Consider the following 20,000-nt stretch of genomic DNA (forward strand, 5'->3'; position numbering starts at 1 on the left):
CAACCCGACCCCAACCCGGCCCCAACCCGACACCAACCCGGCCCCAACCCGACCCCAACCCGGCCCCAACCCGGCCCCAACCCGACCCCAACCCGGCCCCAACCCGGCCCCAACCCGACACCAACCCGGCCCCAACCCGACACCAACCCGGCCCCAACCCGGCCCCAACCCGACACCAAAAAGCAAGCGAAGCAGAAGCGGAAACACAGGCAAAACTTCATATAATGAAGAAACTTAGAGAGGAACCCGGCACAGATGCAAGGGATATAGACCACCAACCTTGCTGTAGCTGGGAGGCACATCAGCATCCGAGGTGTTTGGAGCGTCCGTGTCTGGGGTGTACAGCAGCCCCGCCCGGTCACGCTCTTCCCTATTCAAGTATTCTTGCCGGTCCTGGACACCCCCGTCGTCACTGTCAGTGGTACAGTCCTGGGACCCTGGTCGGGATCCTTGTTGGAGGGCCAGGAGGGTTGACGCTCCTTCCTCTACCCTGAAGGAGGGGCCCTCCCCTGGGCCTGGAGACCCCCATGGATCCCCCTGACCCTGGTACCGCTCCCTCTCCTCTGTGGTCTCTCCACCACCATCATCTCCTCCACCCCGCCAGGGGCTGTCTTCAGCCCCCTCTGCCCCCTCCGGAGGTGGGTGTCCCCAGGGTCCGTGCTGCCTGTCTTCCCCCTGGTCCTGTTCGTCCTCCACCTCCTCGATGGTGTCGGTGGTGCCCTGCCGGGAGTACAGAGTGATGCACTGGGTCGTTTCACTGTGGGGGAGAGACAGACAGACAAACAGCGAGAGAGGATGTTACTGGACCCTGTACACAAAGTGGAGAGTATTCAGGTGACACTCACTCAACAGCCCAATGTACCATTGTGTAGTTTTAGAGGTGGAGCAAAATATTTACTGTAGTTTGTGTGCTTTATGTGTTTTGAGGAAACGGCAACAACATTTACAAGGATGACTGACAAACCACATGTAATGATAAGTGATAAATATAGCTGTGAGGAGCAATGAACGGGGGTCACAAGATGACAAAAAAGGACACAGAAAACAGTTGGATAAGAAAGCAAGCACTCTATCATGTAGGAACTATCTTCCTTTACGTGCAATTAATGAAAGCATGACCATGTTTATCTCTCAATACCACAAGGATGACGCAAGTGAAGTTTAGTCTAGTGCTTTAGGTTGGTTAGTGTGGCCGACTTTGAATGCAGCAACTAATCATTCTAAAATTAATTTAGACGCCAAATTATCAAATCAAATTTTATTGGTTACATACACATGGTTAGCAGATGTTAATGCGAGTGTAGCCGAAATGCTTGTGCTTCTAGTTCCGACAGTGCAGCAATATCTAACAGCTGTTTAACAGTCTGATGGCCTTGAGATAGAAGCTGTTTTTCAGTCTCTCGGTCCCAGCTTTGTTGCACCTGTACTGACCTCGCCTTCTGGATGATAGCGGGGTGAACAGGCAGTGGCTCGGGTGGTTGTTGTCCTTGATGATCTTTTTGGCCTTCCTGTGACATCGGGTGCTGTAGGTGTCCTGGAGGGCAGATAGTTTCCCCACAGTGATGCGTTGTGCAGACCTCACCACCCTCTGGAGAGCCTTGCGGTTGAGGGCGGTGCAGTTGCCGTACCAGGTGGTGATACAGCCCGACAGGATGTTCTCAATTGTGCATTTGTAAGTTTGTGAGGGTTTTTAGGTGAGAAGCAGAATTTCTTCAGCCTCCTGAGGTTGAAGAGGCGCTGTTGCGCCTTCTTCAACACACTGTTTGTGTGGGTGGACCATTTCAGTTTGTCCGTGATGTGTACGCCAAGGAACTTAAAGCTTTGTGGATAGGAGGGTGCTCCCTCTGCTGTTTCCTGAAGTCCACGATCATCTCCTTTTGTTTTGTTGACATTGAGTGAGAGGTTGTTTTGCTGACACCACACTCCTAGTGCAGTCTATATACCAAAAATCCTTCATGAGAAGGAGATTGTAAAAGTATTTTTAGCATTAGCATATGTGCTAACATGCATCTATAGGTACAGTGCAGACATATTTTAATGCAATAACCCCGCAATTTTTTTTTATTAAAGACTGATGTAATGAGTCTAAATACAAAATCTGGAGTGAATCTGGTATATGTTTAATGAATAAGTGAATCTGATATATGTGTAATGAATAAGTGAATCTGATATATGTGTAATGAATAAGTGAATCTGATATATGTGTAATGAATAAGTGAATCTGATTTATGTGTAATGAATAAGTGAATCTGATATATGTGTAATGAATAAGTGAATCTGATATATGTGTAATGAATAAGTGAATCTGATATATGTTTAATGAATAAGTGAATCTGATATATGTGTAATGAATAAGTGAATCTGATATATGTGTAATGAATAAGTGAATCTGATATATGTGTAATGAATAAGTGAATCTGGTATATGTTTAATGAATAAGTGAATCTGATATATGTGTAATGAATAAGTGAATCTGATATATGTGTAATGAATAAGTGAATCTGATATATGTGTAATGAATAAGTGAATCTGATATATGTGTAATGAGGAGAAGATGATTGCAGATGACTTTGAGCATTAGCGTTACAAATTCAAAGAATTAGTTGTTAAGTTTCCTTTTTTTTTTTTTTCCCAGATATCAATACCATATTCCTCTTAGGGACATCCATGATAGCGATGACAAGTTTATAGAGCATTGTGTTTGGTACAAATCATTTCCTAAATTCTAGACCTCACCTCAATCTGGTAATGAATGGTGTGGCTGTTGAACAAATTGAGGAGATTGATTACTTGGTGTTACCTTAACCAACAGAAACTGGCATGCATAGTCTTTCCTTGCAGCACGACTGGACAATAATCAAGATAAGATAAAACTAGAGCCCGCGGCACTTTCCTTGTGGAATGTGTTGTAAAAAAAAAAAAAAAAAAAACAGCGCATCTCTTTACTACGGACAGACCTCTCCCCATCTTTACAACCATTGAATCTATATGTGTTGACCATGACAGTTTACAATTTAACTTTTTGTCAATAGGGGGTGCTGTTAGCATTTTTTTTTTTTTGACGTTGCCAAATTAAACTGCCTAGTACTCAATTCTTGCTCGTACAATATGCATATTATTGTTATTATTGGATAGAAAACACTCTCTAGTTTCTATAGCCGTTTGAATTATGTCTCTGAGTGGAACAGAACTCATTCTACAGCACTTTTCCTGACAGGGAGTGAGATTTCAGAAATCTTGGCCTCTGGTCCCAGGTCAGTTTTAATGTCCCTGTAAATGCTATGAGGATACAAACACTGCCCACGCCTTCCTCTAGATGTCAGTAAGAGGTGACAATTTGAATGGAGTCGATTGCGCAATCAGGGCCTGTATAAAAGAGCACAAGGCGGAAGTAGCTTTCTTTTCTTCCTGCGCCTGACGCACGATGGACGTCGGGACTGGCCTCCTTCCAAGCTTTGGTTTAGCCACTTATATATCGCCGGTCATGTTTTTACTCGTTATAGGTGTTAAAAACATCATAAGGTAGTTAATTTAAACCGTTTTATAGCAATTTATATCCGTTTAGTGCGATTTTGAGGCATTTCTTTGTGATGCACTTTGAAGCGCTGGGCACGTTTCCAGTACCGGTCGAACGTTAGTGGCCATTTCGACGGGACAAGAGGACATCTTTCGACCAAAAGACGATTAGACCCGAGAAAGGATACATTGCCCAAGATTCTGATGGAAGATCAGCTCATAGTAAGAACTATTTATGATGATAAATCGTTGTTCTGTTGAAAAATGTTAAACGCATAAGCGGCCATTTTTTTTGGGTAGCTTCGCTTTGGCGAACCCTGTATTGCACAGTAAGGATAATTTTAGAAATGTAATTCAGCGATTGCATTAAGAACTAATTTGTCTTTCGATTGCTGTCCACCCTATATTTTTTAGTAAAGTTTATGATTAGTTATGCATTAGACTCGATCACTGTCAAAGATGGCGGCCGACGTTTTCGGCCCAGGTTGGCTACTATTCTCATTGTATAACCACGTTTTTTTGTGGCTAAATATGCACATTTTCGAACAAACTCTATATGTATGTTGTAATATGATGTTACAGGAGTGTCATCGGAAGAATTCTGAGAAGGTTAGTGAAAAAATTAATATATTTTGGCGATGATAACGATATCGCTCTCTTTGGCTTGAATCAATGCTCGGGTAACGTTTGCATATGTGGTATGCTAATATAACGATTTATTGTGTTTTCGCTGTAAAACACTTAGAAAATCTGAAATATTGTCTGAATTCACAAGATCTGTGTCTTTCCATTGCTATGCGCTGTGTATTTTTAAGAAATGTTTTATGATGAGTAAATTGGTAATACACGTTGCTCTCTGTAGTAATTCTAGTCGCTTTGGTGAGATTTGTGATGGTGGCTGAAATGGCAAACTATGATTTATACCTGAAATATGCACATTTTTCTAACAAAACCTATGCTATACAATAAATATGTTATCAGACTATCATCTGATGAAGTTTTTTCTTGGTTAGTGGCTATTTATATCTTTATTTGGTCGAATTGGTGATAGCACCTGATGGAGTAAGAAACTGATGGAGTTAGAAAAGTGGTGTCTTTTGCTAACGTGGTTAGCTAATAGATTTACATATTTTGTCTTCCCTGTAAAACATTTTAAAAATCTGAAATGGTGGCTTTATTCACAAGATCTGTATCTTTCATTTGGTGTCTTGGACTTGTGATTTAATGATATTTAGATGCTACTATTTAATTGTGACGCTATGCTAGCGATGCTAATCAGTGGGGGGGGGGGGGGGGGGGGGGTGCACCCGGATCCGGGTTTCTGAGTCGCTAGAAGTTAACAGTTGAGGAGAGACTGACTGCATCAATTCTTCTTTTTATAAGAAACATTAATGTGTTGTAAATTGCAAATTGTTTGCATAGTCAACTTACACACAGCTCTGACACACACACTTACCCCACCAGACATGTCACCAGGGGTCTTTTCACAGTCCCCAAATCCAGAACAAATTCAACAAAACGTACCGTATTACATAGAGCCCTTATTGCATGGAACTCCCTTCCATCTCATATTGCTCAAATGAACAGCAAACCTGACCTAGATAGTTTGTATGTATGTATTGATATGTAGGCTACGTGTGCCATTTTTACATTTATCTAGTTCTGTCCTTGAGCTGTTCTTATATATTGATTGATCTATTGATATTATGTCACGTTTCATGTTTTGTGTGGACTTCAGGAAGAGTAATGGGAATTTTAATCAAATACCAAATAGGCCACTGCGGAGTATACTTACAGTGGTTTAAATGGACACGTAAAATCTGATTTTTGACGTTCAGAGAATGCCATGAAGACGGAAACGCCCCTTTGTGACCGGAGGGTATAAAACTTGTAAGTTAAGAATTTACACACAGACTAAGTTAACCGTGTGCTGCAGCCAAGGTCTACTGGATAGTCGTGATCCCAAAACGCAACATGAGGTTGAAGAAAAAGGAACCTCTTAACAATCAGGGCTATGGTTGATTACTTTATGGCTCTCCGGGTTCCCTGGGGGCGTAGATCCTCATTTATCATGTGAGGAATGTATTTCTCTTGTTGCTAACGTTACTTTGCTACCTGTCAACTTTGTTTTTTACTTTTTAATTACCGTTCTATATTTACATTTTTTTCCCTTCCTCAACTTTTTTCATTCAAATTTTTCGCCCGGACGCTTTATCTGGACATGGTTCTACAGGACCTGTAGTAATATTAACATTATGCCTTCTAATTGCAGTCGCTGTACTCATAATATACAGGAGAACGATCGCCTTACGGCGAGGATAGCTGTGCTGCAAGCCCAGCTTCAGACGCAATCGTTAGGCAAGGGTAATTTCAGTGTAGGAAAGGATGAAACAGCGTCTGTGCCACCAGTAAGTACAGATAGTAGTATAAATCCCCTCACACGGTCCCCGCAGCCGGACAACTTTCTCATGGCTTCTGGATGGAAATGCTGTAGGAATGCTCAACCGGTGTCGCATATTCAGCCGACAGAAACTTTCAACCGGTTTTTCCCATTAAGCAACGAGTTGCTGTCATAGGCCGAGCCTCTCTGGTCTCTCTTCCACCCGTTACGGGGTCTGAGACGCCGAAGCCTCCCACCATTAGCTCTGAAAAATTGAAAACCCTAGTCATTGGCGACTCCATTACCCGCAGTATTAGACTTAAAAAGAATCATCAGCGATCATACACTGTTTACCAGGGGGCAGGGCTACCAACGTTAAGGCTAATCTGAAGATGGTGCTGGCTAAAGCTAAAACTGGCGAATGTAGAGAGTATAGAGATATTGTTATCCACGTTGGCACCAACAATGTTAGGATGAAACAGTCAGAGGTCACCAAGCGCAACATAGCTTCAGCGTGTAAATCAGCTAGAAAGATGTGTCGGCATCGAGTAATTGTTTCTGGCCCCCTCCCAGTTAGGGGAGTGATGAGCTCTACAGCAGAGTCTCAAAACTCAATCTCTGGTTGAAAACTGTTTTGTGCCCCTCCCAAAATATATAATTTGCAGGTAACTCACACACAAACAGGACCAAGCCTGGCCTGCTGAGGAGTGACGGACTCCATCCTAGCTGAAGGGGTGCTCTCATCTTATCTATCAACATAGACAGGGCTCTAACTCCTCTAGCTCCACAATGAATTAGGGTGCAGGCCAGGCAGCAGGCTGTTAGCCAACCTGCCAGCTTAGTGGGGTCTGCCACTAGCACAGTCAGTGTAGTCAGCTCAGCTATCCCCATTGAAACCGTGTCTGTGCCTCGATCTATGTCGGGCAAAACTAAACATGGCGGTGTTTGCTCTAGCAATCTCACTGGAATAAAAACCTCCTCCATTGCTGTCATTATTGAAAGAGATTGTGGTGTCTCACATCTCAAAATAGGGCTACTTAATGTTAGATCCCTCACATCTCTAAATAGGGTACTACTTAATGTTAGATCCCTCACTTCCAGACAGTTATAGTCAATGAACTAATCCCTGATCATAATCTTGATGTGATTGGCCTGACTGAAACATGGCTTAAGCCTGATGAATTGACTGTGTTAAATGAGGCCTCTCCTCCTGTTTACACTAGTGACCATATCCCCCGCGCATCCCGCAAAGGCGGAGGTGTTGCTAACATTTACGATAGCAAATTTAAATGTACAAAAAGAAAATTATGCGTTTTCGTCTTTTGAGCTTCTAGTCATGAAATCTATGCAGCCTACTCAATCACTTTTTATAGCTACTGTTTACAGGCCTCCTGGGCCATATACAGCATTCCTCCCTGAGTTCCCAGAATTCCTATCAGACCTTGTAGTCATGGCAGATAATATTCCAATTTTTGGTGACTTATATTCACATGGAAAAGTCCACAGACCCACTCCAAAAGGCTTTCGGAGCCATCATTGACTCAACGGGTTTTGTCCAACATGTCTCTGGACCTACTTGTTTTTCCTCATAGTCCTGGACTATCGGACCACCATTTTATTACGTTTGCAATCACAAAAAATAATCTGCTCAGACCCCAACCAAGGATCATAAAAAGCCGTGCTATAAATTCACGGACAACCCAAAGATTCCTAAATGCCCTTCCAGACTCCCTCCACCTACCCAAGGACGTCAGAGTACAAAAATCAGTTAACCACCTAACTGAGGAACTACATTCAACCTTGCGTAATACCCTAGATGTAGCCGCACCCCTAAAAACAAAAAACATTTGTCATAAGAAACTAGCTCTCTGGTATACAGAAAATACCTGAGCCCTGAAGCAAGCTTCCAGAAAATTGGAACGGAAATGGCGCTACACCAAACTGGAAGTCTTCCGACTAGCTTGGAAAGACAGTACCGTGCAGTATCGAAGAGCCCTCATTGCTGCTTGAATCATCCTATTTTTCCAACTTAATTGAGGAGAATAAGAACAATCCAAAATGTATTTTTGATATTGTCGCAAGCGAACTAAAAAGCAGCATCCCTCCTTCAGCAGTGAAGTGACAGTGAAGTGACACATTGATGAAAATAGTCTTGGCCTCTAAACCTTCAAGCTGCATACTGGACCCTATTACAACTAAACTACTGAAAGAGCTGCTTAAGGTGCTTGGCCCTCCTTTGTTGAACATAATAAACCTCAGTGCCGCTTTTGATACCAAACATAATGTGAACTTTGCGGACGACAGCTGTACATTTCGATGAAGCCCCAAAATTGGCCTCCCTGGAAGCATGTGTTGCAGACATAAGGAAGTGGATGGTGGCACATTTTTCACTTTTAAACTCGGACAAAACAGAGATGATAGTTCTAGGTCCCAAGAAACAAAGAGATCTTCTGTTGGATCTGACATTTAATCGTGTTGGTTGTACAGTCGTCTCAAATAAAATTTGAAGGACCTCGGTGTTACTCTGGACCCTGATCTCTCTTTTGACGAACATATCAAGACTGTTTCAAGGACAGCTTTTTTCCATCTACGTAACATTGCAAAAATCAGAAACTTTCTGTCCAAAATTGATGCAGAAAAATGTATCCATGCTTTTGTCACTTCTAGGTTAGACTACTGCAATGCTCTGCTTTCCGACTACCCGGATAAAGCACTAAATGAACTTCAGTTAGTGCTAAATACGGCTGCTAGAATCTTGGCTAGAACCAAACAATTTCATTTACATTTTACATTTTTAGTCATTTAGCAGACGCTCTTATCCAGAGTGACTTACAGTAGAGTGCATACATTTTATTACATTTTTTTTACATACTGAGACAAGGATATCCCTACCGGCCAAACCCTCCCTAACCCGGACGACGCTATGCCAATTGTGCGTCGCCCCACGGACCTCCCGGTTGCGGCCGGCTGCGACAGAGCCTGGGCGCGAACCCAGCCCAGCCTGGGCGCGAACCCAGAGACTCTGGTGGCGCAGCTAGCACTGCGATGCAGTGCCCTAGACCACTGCGCCACCCGGGAGGCTATTCATCATATTACTCCAGTGCTAGCCTCTCTACACTGGCTTCCTGTTAAGGCTAGGGCTGATTTCAAATGTTTACTGCTAACCTACAAAGCATTGCATGGCCTTGCTCCTACCTATCTTTCCGATTTGGTCCTGCCGTACATACCTACACGTACGCAATGGTCACAAGATGCAGGCCTCCTTATTGTTTCTAGAATTTCTAAGCAAACAGCTGGAGGCAGGGCTTTCTCCTGTAGAGCTCCATTTTTATGGAATGGTCTGACTACCCATGTGAGAGACGCAGACTCAGTCTCGACCTTTAAGTCTTTATTGAAGACTCATCTCTTCAGTAGGTCCTATGATTGAGTGTAGTCTGGCCCAGTGGTGTGAAGGTGAACAGAAAGGCACTGGAGCAACGAACAGCCCTTGCTGTCTCTGCCTGGCCAGTTCCCCTCTCTCCACTGGGATTCTCTGCCTCTAACCCTATTACAGGGGCTGAGTCACTGGCTTACTGGTGCTCTTTCATGCCGTCCCTAGGAGGGGTGTGTCACTTGAGTGGGTTGAGTTACTGATGTGATCTTCCTGCGCCCCCTCGGGTTCGTGCCGTGGGGGAGATCTTCATGGGCTTTACTCAGCCTTGTCTCAGGGTAGTAAGTTGGTGGTTTGAAGATATGAACGTTTTAACATCTTGGCCATGTACTGTTATAATCTCCACCCAGCACAGCCAGAAGAGGACTGGCCACCCCTCAGATCCTGGTTCCTCTCTAGGTTTCTTCCTAGGTTCCTGCCTTTCTAGGGAGTTTCTCCTAGCCACTGTGCTTCTACACCTGCATTGCTTGCTGTTTGGGGTTTTAGGCTGGGTTTCTGTACAGCACTTTGCGACATCAGCTGATGTAAGAAGGGTTTTATAAATACATTTCATTGATTGATTGATTGACTGTATCTAAGAAGGTGAATTCCAGAAGAACCAGACAGTTATTCTCTTCAAATCATCGGTTGTCTACACGGCCTTCCTACCCAAGCTGGGAGCGTCAACACGGGCTGATTAGCCTCCTGAGAAAACTACTCTCAGAACGAGTTCAAGGAACAGACAACCAAGAAAAAGGAAAGTGTGACATCGTGTGGACAATCAGAGACTTACACCCGGTAATGGAGGAGACGCCGCCATCGGAGTAGAAGGTCGTCGGCTAAACCTCCTAAGCGGAACTCGGTCCACGAAGAAGAAGAGATACCCAACGGAGACTTTCAACAAGTAAATACATTCATTATAATTCTGACCCATAAGAGCGGCTGTTCGGGGCACGGTGTTAGGGCTAAAACTAAGCATAGTTTACAAATGTATCCACGTGTGCTTTTCTCTCATGCACTCTCTCTCTCTCTCTCTCTCTTTCTAAATCGCCATCTTGTGTAACACGTGTCATATCGTGTTGGTCCACTAGGGACCGGTTCGTTGTACTAAGTTCTAATCAATAGCCCAGACTGTGTGTTTGTGTATCTTATATTATCACTTAGCTTGTTAGTAAATAAATAATCAACTCAATTGGTGTGGTAAGGAATGATTTAGTGAGACCCGGAATTATGCGATGTTAAGAATGAGACTGATTAGGAAATTAATTAATCAGTGACTGCTAGGAAATAGATCTTCTGATATTCTTTAAGTTCATTTGGGAAACGGTAACTCATTAAACAAACTTTTCCCATGGTGCCCCAGGTTACTGAGTTAATGGTTACCTGATTAATTTGATCACGTAATTATAAACATAGTTAATTATTCGATGAATAGCATTTGTCACATGAATAATAATAACGTCACGACAGAAGGAACAGGAGGATGAGAAAGGAGAGGAGGGGATGAGGAGGCGAAAGAAGAGAGTGACAAAAGAGGATGGAAGAGGAGGTGAAGGAGAAAGAGGAAGATTTCAGCTTGGACCAGGCACCTGGACACTTGGCTGCTGCTGCTGTCAGTTGATTTGGAGGCGTCCAGGCCGTAAATCTTACGGAGTTTTGGCCGGGCACGTTCACTGGTTTTGGGAATGTGAACGTCTGACGGCATTCCGTCCAGCTCGTCCAGCGTGTCTTGGCGGGAGAACAGCATGGTGGCCTCAGTGTAGGCACTGATGCGATAAAGAGATGGAGAGATGAGTAATAAATGAGTGGAATGACACAATGGTTACAACATGGCTTCCACATGACACAGATGTGGAAGTTTACAAAAGGTAAGAGTGGTCATGTGATTTCTCATCGCTCATGCTGAAGATGCTGATCAAGCCCTAGAAATAGATATAGAATGCAATAATAGGATTTATCCAGTACTCTGCTCAGTCTTTTTTTCTGCTTTTTATTACTACTTGTTATTTGGAGACTTTTGTATTTGGTGTTTGATTCTTGATTGATATTTGTATTGTTGAGGAGAGTCAGCAAGTAAGCATTTCTCTGTACCGTGTGCATCTGACCAATAAACGGTGATTTTATGCTCAAACCCTACACCCCAAACCCTACACCCCAAACCCTACACCCCAAACCCTACACCCCAAACCCTACACCCCAAACCCGAGCACTCCGTTCTGATGCCTCAGGTTAGTTCACGTACGATACACTTACCTGGATATGCTGTCTCGTGATGCCAAAGATGCCATGCTGTCCTGGCTCTCCATGCGATAGTCGCCTCTCCTCCTGCGGACCCTGTGAGACCCCCCCGACGCACTGTCCTCCTCACTGAGCCGGTCCAGGCTGGACCCCCGGGACATGCTCATACGCATCTGCTTCTGGTAGAACATGTGGATACTCTCTCTGGACGGGACGTTGCCCTGCAGGGGGGGAGGAGGTTTGATCAGGATAGTCATTTAATCTCCGTTTTGTTTTCTAGTTTGCTATATATCAAAGTAAAAAAAATCGGATCTAACTATTTACAGAGTGTTTATGTAAGACAAGATACTCAAAGGGGCGGCAGGTCGCCTAGTGGTTAGAGTGTAGGGGCGGCAGCATAGCCTAGTGGTTAGAGCATTAGACTGCAAGATCGAATCCCCGAGCTGACAAGGTTAAAAAATCTGTCGTTCTGCCCCTGAAAAAGGCACTGTTTTCTAGGCCGTCATTGAAAATAAGAATTTGTTCTTGACTGACTTGCCTGGTTAAGTAAAGGTTAAGTAAAACGAGAAAGTAGTACCTTTTTGACCTCTCTAGTGAGCATGCATCTCTCAATACGCAGCACGGTGGAGATGTCTATGTGTTCTCTACACACGTTGTTCATCCACTTGGTGAAGCTCTCCACCATGGTCTGGAACAACACCCAGGTGAACTTGATGATGTTGAACACTCGCTTCAGGATGTTGTCTGGTGGTACGTGAAAAGAGATTTACATTTTTGCAGCAGACAATCTTATCCAAAGTGACATCGGGGCACTCAACTAAACTAGCTAAAACACCCATGATCCAGATCCTCGTCATCACGATCATAGATTCTGAGTAGACTATAGTAAGAACCTATAATATATATATAGAATATATATAGAATCAATACCAAGACTGGTGGTTGTCCCTCCGTGTAAGTGGCTGTGTATATACATATACTACAGTATTTGAAAGGGTCTGTGACACCCACCTGGTCCGTCAGACTTCTTCTTCTGTGTTCCCTCCTGATCTTCCTCCATCTCTATAGTCACATGACCTGCACAGAATAACAAAACAAAACAATAAAAAAAATGTAGTGTATTTTTTCCCCCAGGTAAGTTAACTGAGAACACATTCTCATTTACAGCAACAACCTGGGGAATAGTTACAGGGGAGAGGAGGGGGGATGAATGAGCCAATTGTAAACTGGGGATTATTAGGTGAACATGATGGTTTGAGGGCCAGATTGGGAATTTAGCCAGGAGATCGGGGTTAACACCCCTACTCTTACGATAAGTACCATGGGATCTTTGGTGAACACAGAGAGTCAGGACACCCACTTAACACCCCATCCAAAAGACAGCACCCTACACAGAGCAATGTCCCCAATCACTGCCCTGGGGACATTTTTTTAAACCAGAAGAAAAGGTGCCTTCTACTGGCCCTCCAACACCACTTCCTGCAGTATCTGGACTCCCATCCAGGGACCAACCAGGACCAACCCTGCTTAGCTTCAGAAGCAAGTCAGCAGTGGGATGCTGGGTGATATGCTGCTGGCCAAGTTACAGAGAGTAACACAACAATTCAATACATTACAGTAGATTGGGTTAAAATTAGTGAGTGTGAGAACCCCTTCTACTGGACATCTTGGGGTAGTCGTCAGGGATGTCCTTTCTCACCCCTGCTTTTCGCTTTCACAAAGCCTTACGTTATCTACACGAATTAAGAGGTTGGTGAATCAAGCATAAAGTGTAGCATAAAGGGATCTTGTAAAATAACGATGCTTTTTGAATTATCACAGATTAAAGACTGATCTTCCGTGAGAACTAAGGAAGTAGCATGAGTCCTCAGAGGTTGTAAGAACAGAATGATGCGTTGATATATTCTCGTGATCTTCTTCTGAAACTGGGCTATTTGGTCGAATTATGTACGCTGATGATTGTCTTTATTTCAGTGACTCTGTTATAATACTCCTTGATATCTCTTAACTTACCTTTCTTCTTGTCCTTCTTGTGTTTGTCTCTCTTGGTGTACCTCTTCCAGAACTTACGCTTCTCTTTGCTTCGTTCCTTCATGGCTGCCTTGGAGTCTGTTATCCAGGCATGGTAGACAAACTGGGATCGTACAGTACAGGAAGCACAATGTTAGTTTGGACATAAAGGGACGGATCCTGATTTGAGATCTGTGCGCTCTTAACTGTGACTTTCGCAAAATGATGTATTGAGTCATGTGTTGATACATGTATTGATTCATGTGTTAATTAATGTATTGATTCATGTCAATTCATGTATTGTTCATGTATTGATTCATGTATTGATTCGCGTTGATTCATGTAATGATTAATGTATTGATTTGTGTTGATTCATGTATTGTTCATGTATTGATTCATGTATTTATTCTCATTGATTCATGTAATGATTCATGTATTGATTTGTATTGATTCATGTATTGATTCATGTATTTTTTCGTGTTGATTCATATATTGATGACAATTTGTACAGGAAAAAAATAGTTATGCACACAGATCTCAAGGATTCAGGCCAATCACACCGATCTCAAGGATTCCGGCCAATCACACCGATCTCAAGGATTCCGGCCAATCACACAGATCTCAAGGATTCAGGCCAATCAAAGGAGTGCTACGGTCAAGGCGGGAACACTCAAAGGCAAATAAAACAAGAGCAAATGGCAAGCCAGGTGACCATTAGTTAACCCTTTAAACCACAGACAAATCAAAACAATCGAGATCTGAGTCACAAAGAAAATATGACAATTTTAGAGTGTTTTTGCTTCACTGCACATCAGTACAAAAGGTAGACGCCCACCTGCGATTTATGGTGTTTTACACTCTTATATTGTAATTTGTAACAATGGCTTCATCGTGACTAGGCGACAATATCGAAGCCTCTATTGTAAATATTTTTTAACCTTGTACAGACTCTAGTACAATGGAGCAAACCACCCCACAATCTCAAATGTGTGATAACAACACCAATGCATTTTCTGAGACCTGTTGGTAAAAGGCTCTGCCAAGTTCATGCAAACTGCTTCAAAACAATCTGTCACTTAAAACACATGACAGAAGGACCACTGTAGTTCCATCCCCATCCAGTCTGGAATATTTCAGATATTTTTTGTTTCTAAATGGATATGGTATTGGGTTGGATATTGGATGGAAACACAGTTGGTTATACATGCACTGGCCTTCATTGAAACAGCAAATCTACACAAAACAGGCTGAGGACACAGGATACAGTCTACACAGGCTGTGGTAAGAGGAGATACAGGCTGAGGACACGGGATACAGTCTACACAGGCTGTGGTAAGAGGAGATACAGGATGAGGACACAGGATACAGTCTACACAGGCTGTGGTAAGAGGAAATGCTGAATCTGTTATTTGGTACCTTGGCTGCCCTGATTACATACTGAAGGATGGTTTTGGGCAGTTTAATGATAGATCTGGGCAGAGCTATAAGGGCTGAGGCAAACTTCCCAATTGCTCGCTGAAGAGGATGGATAAAGGGTGGTAAGGGTAGTTAGTAGAAAACAGAAAGATGAAAGTACCTATCTTTTCCAACACTAGTAGTGGCAACAGATAATCTGATACTAAACTAGACAATATTGACAATGAAATACAAAATACAAATATTTCACACTACAGTAATACCGGGTAACTACTTTAGTATACTGAAGAAACGTTGACGCTGGTCTGGTCTGGAGCTCACCTGAAACGCTGACTTCTTGGGCAGCTCTTGATCCTCTCTTTTCTCCTCCTCTTCCTCCTCTTCTTCACTGTCAGTTTCAAACAAGTAATAATCTCCACTTCTCACCACTGATGAGTAGAGAGCAAGGTGCTGTTAATATTAACTGGAGGAAAGGGCTTGAAAGCATGTGATGTTTTGGGGTGTTGAGAGTCTGTAAACTAGGTAAGTGTGAGACAGCAGAGGTTGGTTGGATTCAAAAAGCCTACTAGTGGGATGAAGTTGATAAGGGAAAGCAAACACAATGTTAGACACACAATATTAGCATATTAGTTTGTTTACTAAGACATGGCATAGATTGAGGTGATTTGGGCAGACCTTTAAAAGAATTGTAATAGTTGAAACTGACTTATGTCCTTGAACAGAAGAGCCATAATGGGGGAGGGGGACAGGAAGAGAGGAGGATGCTGGGTAATATATGAATGGGGTTAGGATGAGGGGTGAACTGGGTAAATCATATAATGAACGCAACGATATGACGGGGTGATCCTAAGAAATCAATTCAACTGAGACACACCTCAGAGAACAACTGAGACACACCTCAGAGAAACGTGGCTTTAGTTTTCTACAGCTTTTCAATGTCATTTTTGAAACTTGTTTTCCTTATTAAAACCTTCAAACCTTATTAAATGTGGATCGTTCTGATCAGTATTGCTCAGTTTTCCCCTCGTGCGAGACACATATATTGGTGATCATGACTATAACAGAGACATAATCCTTCACCCTTCATTCTTCCAAGAAAGAAAGAATGAAAAGGGAGAAGGCACTTTGCTCTGTCTAATAGAATCTTTCACAACGAGAGATTCCCTACTGTGGCCTCACCAGGACCACAACCACAAACATCACAGGCATCAGTTATTTTCTTTTCTCTCATGGGAAATAGTCTATTTATGGCCCCCATTGCCATTAGTTGAGGCATATTGTAGTATTGTCTTATTTAATTCCAGAAAATCAGTACACTATCCCGTCTGTATATTTCTGATGTTTTAGGGTTCATCAATCAGTCGAACAATTAACTAATCAATTAATTAATGAATCGAGGGGCCTTAAATAGAGACAGAAAAGGACTGAGGTCTGGATGGAACATTGACGTTTGTTTTGGGTCGTCTGGAGCCCAGGTGCAGTATGGGGATCCTCTGATAGTTCTGGTCAAGGACACAACAGTCAATCAGAGCGGAGAAAGAAGGAGGGGTCAACCTACTGGAGGCGTGGTCAACCCAAGGCCGCCACCACTGCCTTTTTTTAGTCTTGGCTGTTTCTTTCACTTTCTCTTTCTCTCTTTCTCGCTCTGCTCCTAAAATAAAAATGGTTTCACATGTAGATCAATTATGCTTTATATTGCAAAAATATTTTTTCATTCAAACTTTGTGCAAGTTAAACGGTATCTTAAAAATATACATATATATATATATCTTCATGAAGCATTGTGACCACAACATTGTTTGCAGTAATGATATTATAATGATTGGGATGGTATGAAAATCTACTCCAGGGTTTCCTAAACGTGCCATGAGAACTAACCAACACCCAGTCTATATTGATTAGCCATTCCACCTAGTTTTAACATCAGTACTCCTAGAGAGACGTTAAGAGCCTTCATCATGATACAGTACCATCATCCTCTTCCTCCTGCTCCTGTGGCTGGATGGGGTTCTCTCTGTCCCCTGACTCCTGTGGCTGGATGGGGTACTCTCTGTCCCCTGACTCCTGTGGCTGGATGGGGTTCTCTCTGTCCCCAGATTCCTGAGCCAGGCTCAACATCTTTTTCTTCCCACTCTTAAACTTCTCCTGGCGCTGCTTTATACGGTCCATCCTGAGAGGGAGAGAGACAGAGACAGAAAGGTGTTTGAATGACAATACTCAGTTCTATCTATCAAGAGAAAGCAGACAAGGTTTCTCTCTCTTCTTCCATGTTTCTAGAACAATATTGAAAGAAAGCAGATACTATTTGGACCGTTTGGCCTGTTAGAGGCTGGATAAGGATTATGTAAATAGATAAAGGTTGGATAAAGGTTATGTTAAAAGATAAGGTTGGATAAAGGTTATGTTAAAAGATAAAGGATGAATAAAGGTTATGTTAAAAGATAAAGGATGGATAAAGGTTAGGTTAAAGATAAAGGATGGATAAAGGTTAGGTTAAAAGATAAAGGTTGGATAAAGGTTAGGTTAAAAGATAAAGGTTGGATAAAGGTTAGGTTAAAAGATAAAGGTTGGATAAAGGTTAGGTTAAAAGATAAAGGTTGGATAAAGGTTAGGTTAAAAGATAAAGGTTGGATAAAGGTTAGGTTAAAAGATAAAGGTTGGATAAAGGTTATGTTAAAAGATAAAGGTTGGATAAAGGTTATGTTAATAGATAAAGGTTGGATAAAGGTTATGTTAAAAGATAAAGGTTGGATAAAGGGTAGGTTAAAAGATAAAGGTTGGATAAAGATAGATAAAGATAAAGATAAAATAGATAAAGGTTTAAAGGGAAGGTTAATAGATAAAGGTTTAAAGGGAAGGTTAAGAGGTAAAGGCTTGATAAAGGTTAATAGATAAAGGTTTAAAGGTTAGGTTAATAGATAAAGGTTTAAAGGGAAGGTTAATGGATAAAGGTTTAAAAGGAAAAATTAATAGATAAAGGTATAAAGGTTAGGTTAATAGGTAAGGGCTGGATAAAGGTTAGGTTAATAGATAAAGATTTAAAGGTTAGGTTAATAGATAAAGGTTTAAAGGGAAGGTTAATAGATAAAGGTTTAAAGGGAAGGTTAATAGATAAAATAGATAAAGATTTAAAGGTTAGGTTAATAGATAAAGGTTTAAAGGGAAGGTTAATAGATAAAGGTTTAAAGGTTAGGTTAAATAGATAAAGGTTTAAAGGTTAGGTTAATAGATAAAGGCTGGATAAAGGTTAATAGATAAAGGTTTAAAGGGAAGGTCCATATCAAGCAGACAGCTGTTGTGACTTACTGTCTCTTCAGCTGTTCCATAGACTTGTTCTCTTCCTCCAGTCTGGCTCTGACTGCCTTCACTATAGTAGCCTGGAACAATTCAGCCCCTCTGAAACACACACATACATCATCACATCACAGATACATTACCATATCACAGATACATGATCACATCACAGATACTGTACATTACCATACCACAGATACATTACCATATCACATATACATTACCATATCACAGATACATTACCATATCACATATACATTACCATATCACAGATACATTACCATATCACATATACATTACCATATCACAGATACATTACCATATCACAGATATGTTATCATATCACATATACAATACCATATCACAGATACATTACCATATCACAGATATGTTATCATATCACATATACATTACCATATCACATATACATTACCATATCACATATACATTACCATATCACAGATATGTTATCATATCACATATACAATACCATATCACAGATACATTACCATATCACAGATACATTACCACATCACATATACATTACCATATCACATATACATTACCATATCACAGATACATTACCATATCACATATACATTACCATATCACAGATACATTACCACATCACATATACATTACCATATCACATATACATTACCATATCACATATACGTTATCATATCACAGATACATTACCATATCACAGATACATTACCATATCACAGATACATTACCATATCACAGATACATTATATCACATCACATATACATTACCATATCACATATACATTACCATATCACAGATACATTACCATATCACAGATACATGATCACATCACAGATACATGATCACATCACATATACATTACCACATCACATATACATTACCACATCACATATACATTACCACATCACATATACATTATCATATCACAGATACATTACCATATCACAGATACGTTACCATATCACAGATACGTTACCATATCACAGATACATTACCATATCACATATACATTACCATATCACAGATACATTACCATATCACAGATACATTACCATATCACAGATACATTACCATATCACAGCTACATTACCATATCACAGCTACTTTATCATATCACAGATACATTATCATATCACAGATACATTACCATATCACAGATACATTACCATATCACAGATACATTACCATATCACAGATACATTACTATATCACAGATACGTTACCATATCACAGATACATGATCGGGATCGGTATGGACAGGGTTGGTATAATGGGATCGGTATGGACAGGGTTGGTATAATGGGATCGGTGGGGACAGGGTTGATATAATGGGATCGGTGGGGACAGGGTTGGTATAATGGGATCGGTGGGGACAGGGTTGGTATAATGGGATCGGTGGGGACAGGGTTGATATAATGGGATCGGTGGGGACAGGGTTGGTATAATGGGATCGGTGGGGACAGGGTTGGTATAATGGGATCGGTGGGGACAGGGTTGATATAATGGATCAGTATGGACAGGGCTGATATAATGGGATCGGTGGGGACAGGGTTGATATAATGGGATCGGTGGGGACAGGGTTGGTATAATGGGATCGGTGGGGACAGGGTTGGTATAATGGGATCGGTGGGGACAGGGTTGATATAATGGGATCGGTGGGGACAGGGTTGATATAATGGATCAGTATGGACAGGGTTGGTATAATGGGATCGGTGTGGACAGGGTTG

General features: G+C 41.8%; 1 protein-coding gene across 1 annotated transcript in view; it reads right to left on the reverse strand.

Moving 5' to 3' along the window:
• Positions 1-20,000, reverse strand: part of LOC120055437 (piezo-type mechanosensitive ion channel component 2-like) — a 198,147-nt gene that overhangs the window by 6,333 nt on the left and 171,814 nt on the right. The window contains exons 36-46 of the mRNA XM_039003300.1: positions 18,276-18,365; positions 17,017-17,139; positions 16,528-16,604; positions 15,291-15,397; positions 14,970-15,068; positions 13,557-13,677; positions 12,555-12,620; positions 12,121-12,287; positions 11,559-11,764; positions 10,895-11,071; positions 280-757 (exon numbers count right to left, since the gene is read on the reverse strand). Coding sequence (XP_038859228.1) covers positions 280-757; positions 10,895-11,071; positions 11,559-11,764; positions 12,121-12,287; positions 12,555-12,620; positions 13,557-13,677; positions 14,970-15,068; positions 15,291-15,397; positions 16,528-16,604; positions 17,017-17,139; positions 18,276-18,365 — 1,711 coding nt within the window. The remainder of the gene's footprint in view (positions 1-279; positions 758-10,894; positions 11,072-11,558; positions 11,765-12,120; positions 12,288-12,554; positions 12,621-13,556; positions 13,678-14,969; positions 15,069-15,290; positions 15,398-16,527; positions 16,605-17,016; positions 17,140-18,275; positions 18,366-20,000) is intronic.

Source organism: Salvelinus namaycush, chromosome 11, assembly GCF_016432855.1.
Source record: "Salvelinus namaycush isolate Seneca chromosome 11, SaNama_1.0, whole genome shotgun sequence".
NCBI classification, from domain to species: Eukaryota; Metazoa; Chordata; class Actinopteri; order Salmoniformes; family Salmonidae; genus Salvelinus; species Salvelinus namaycush.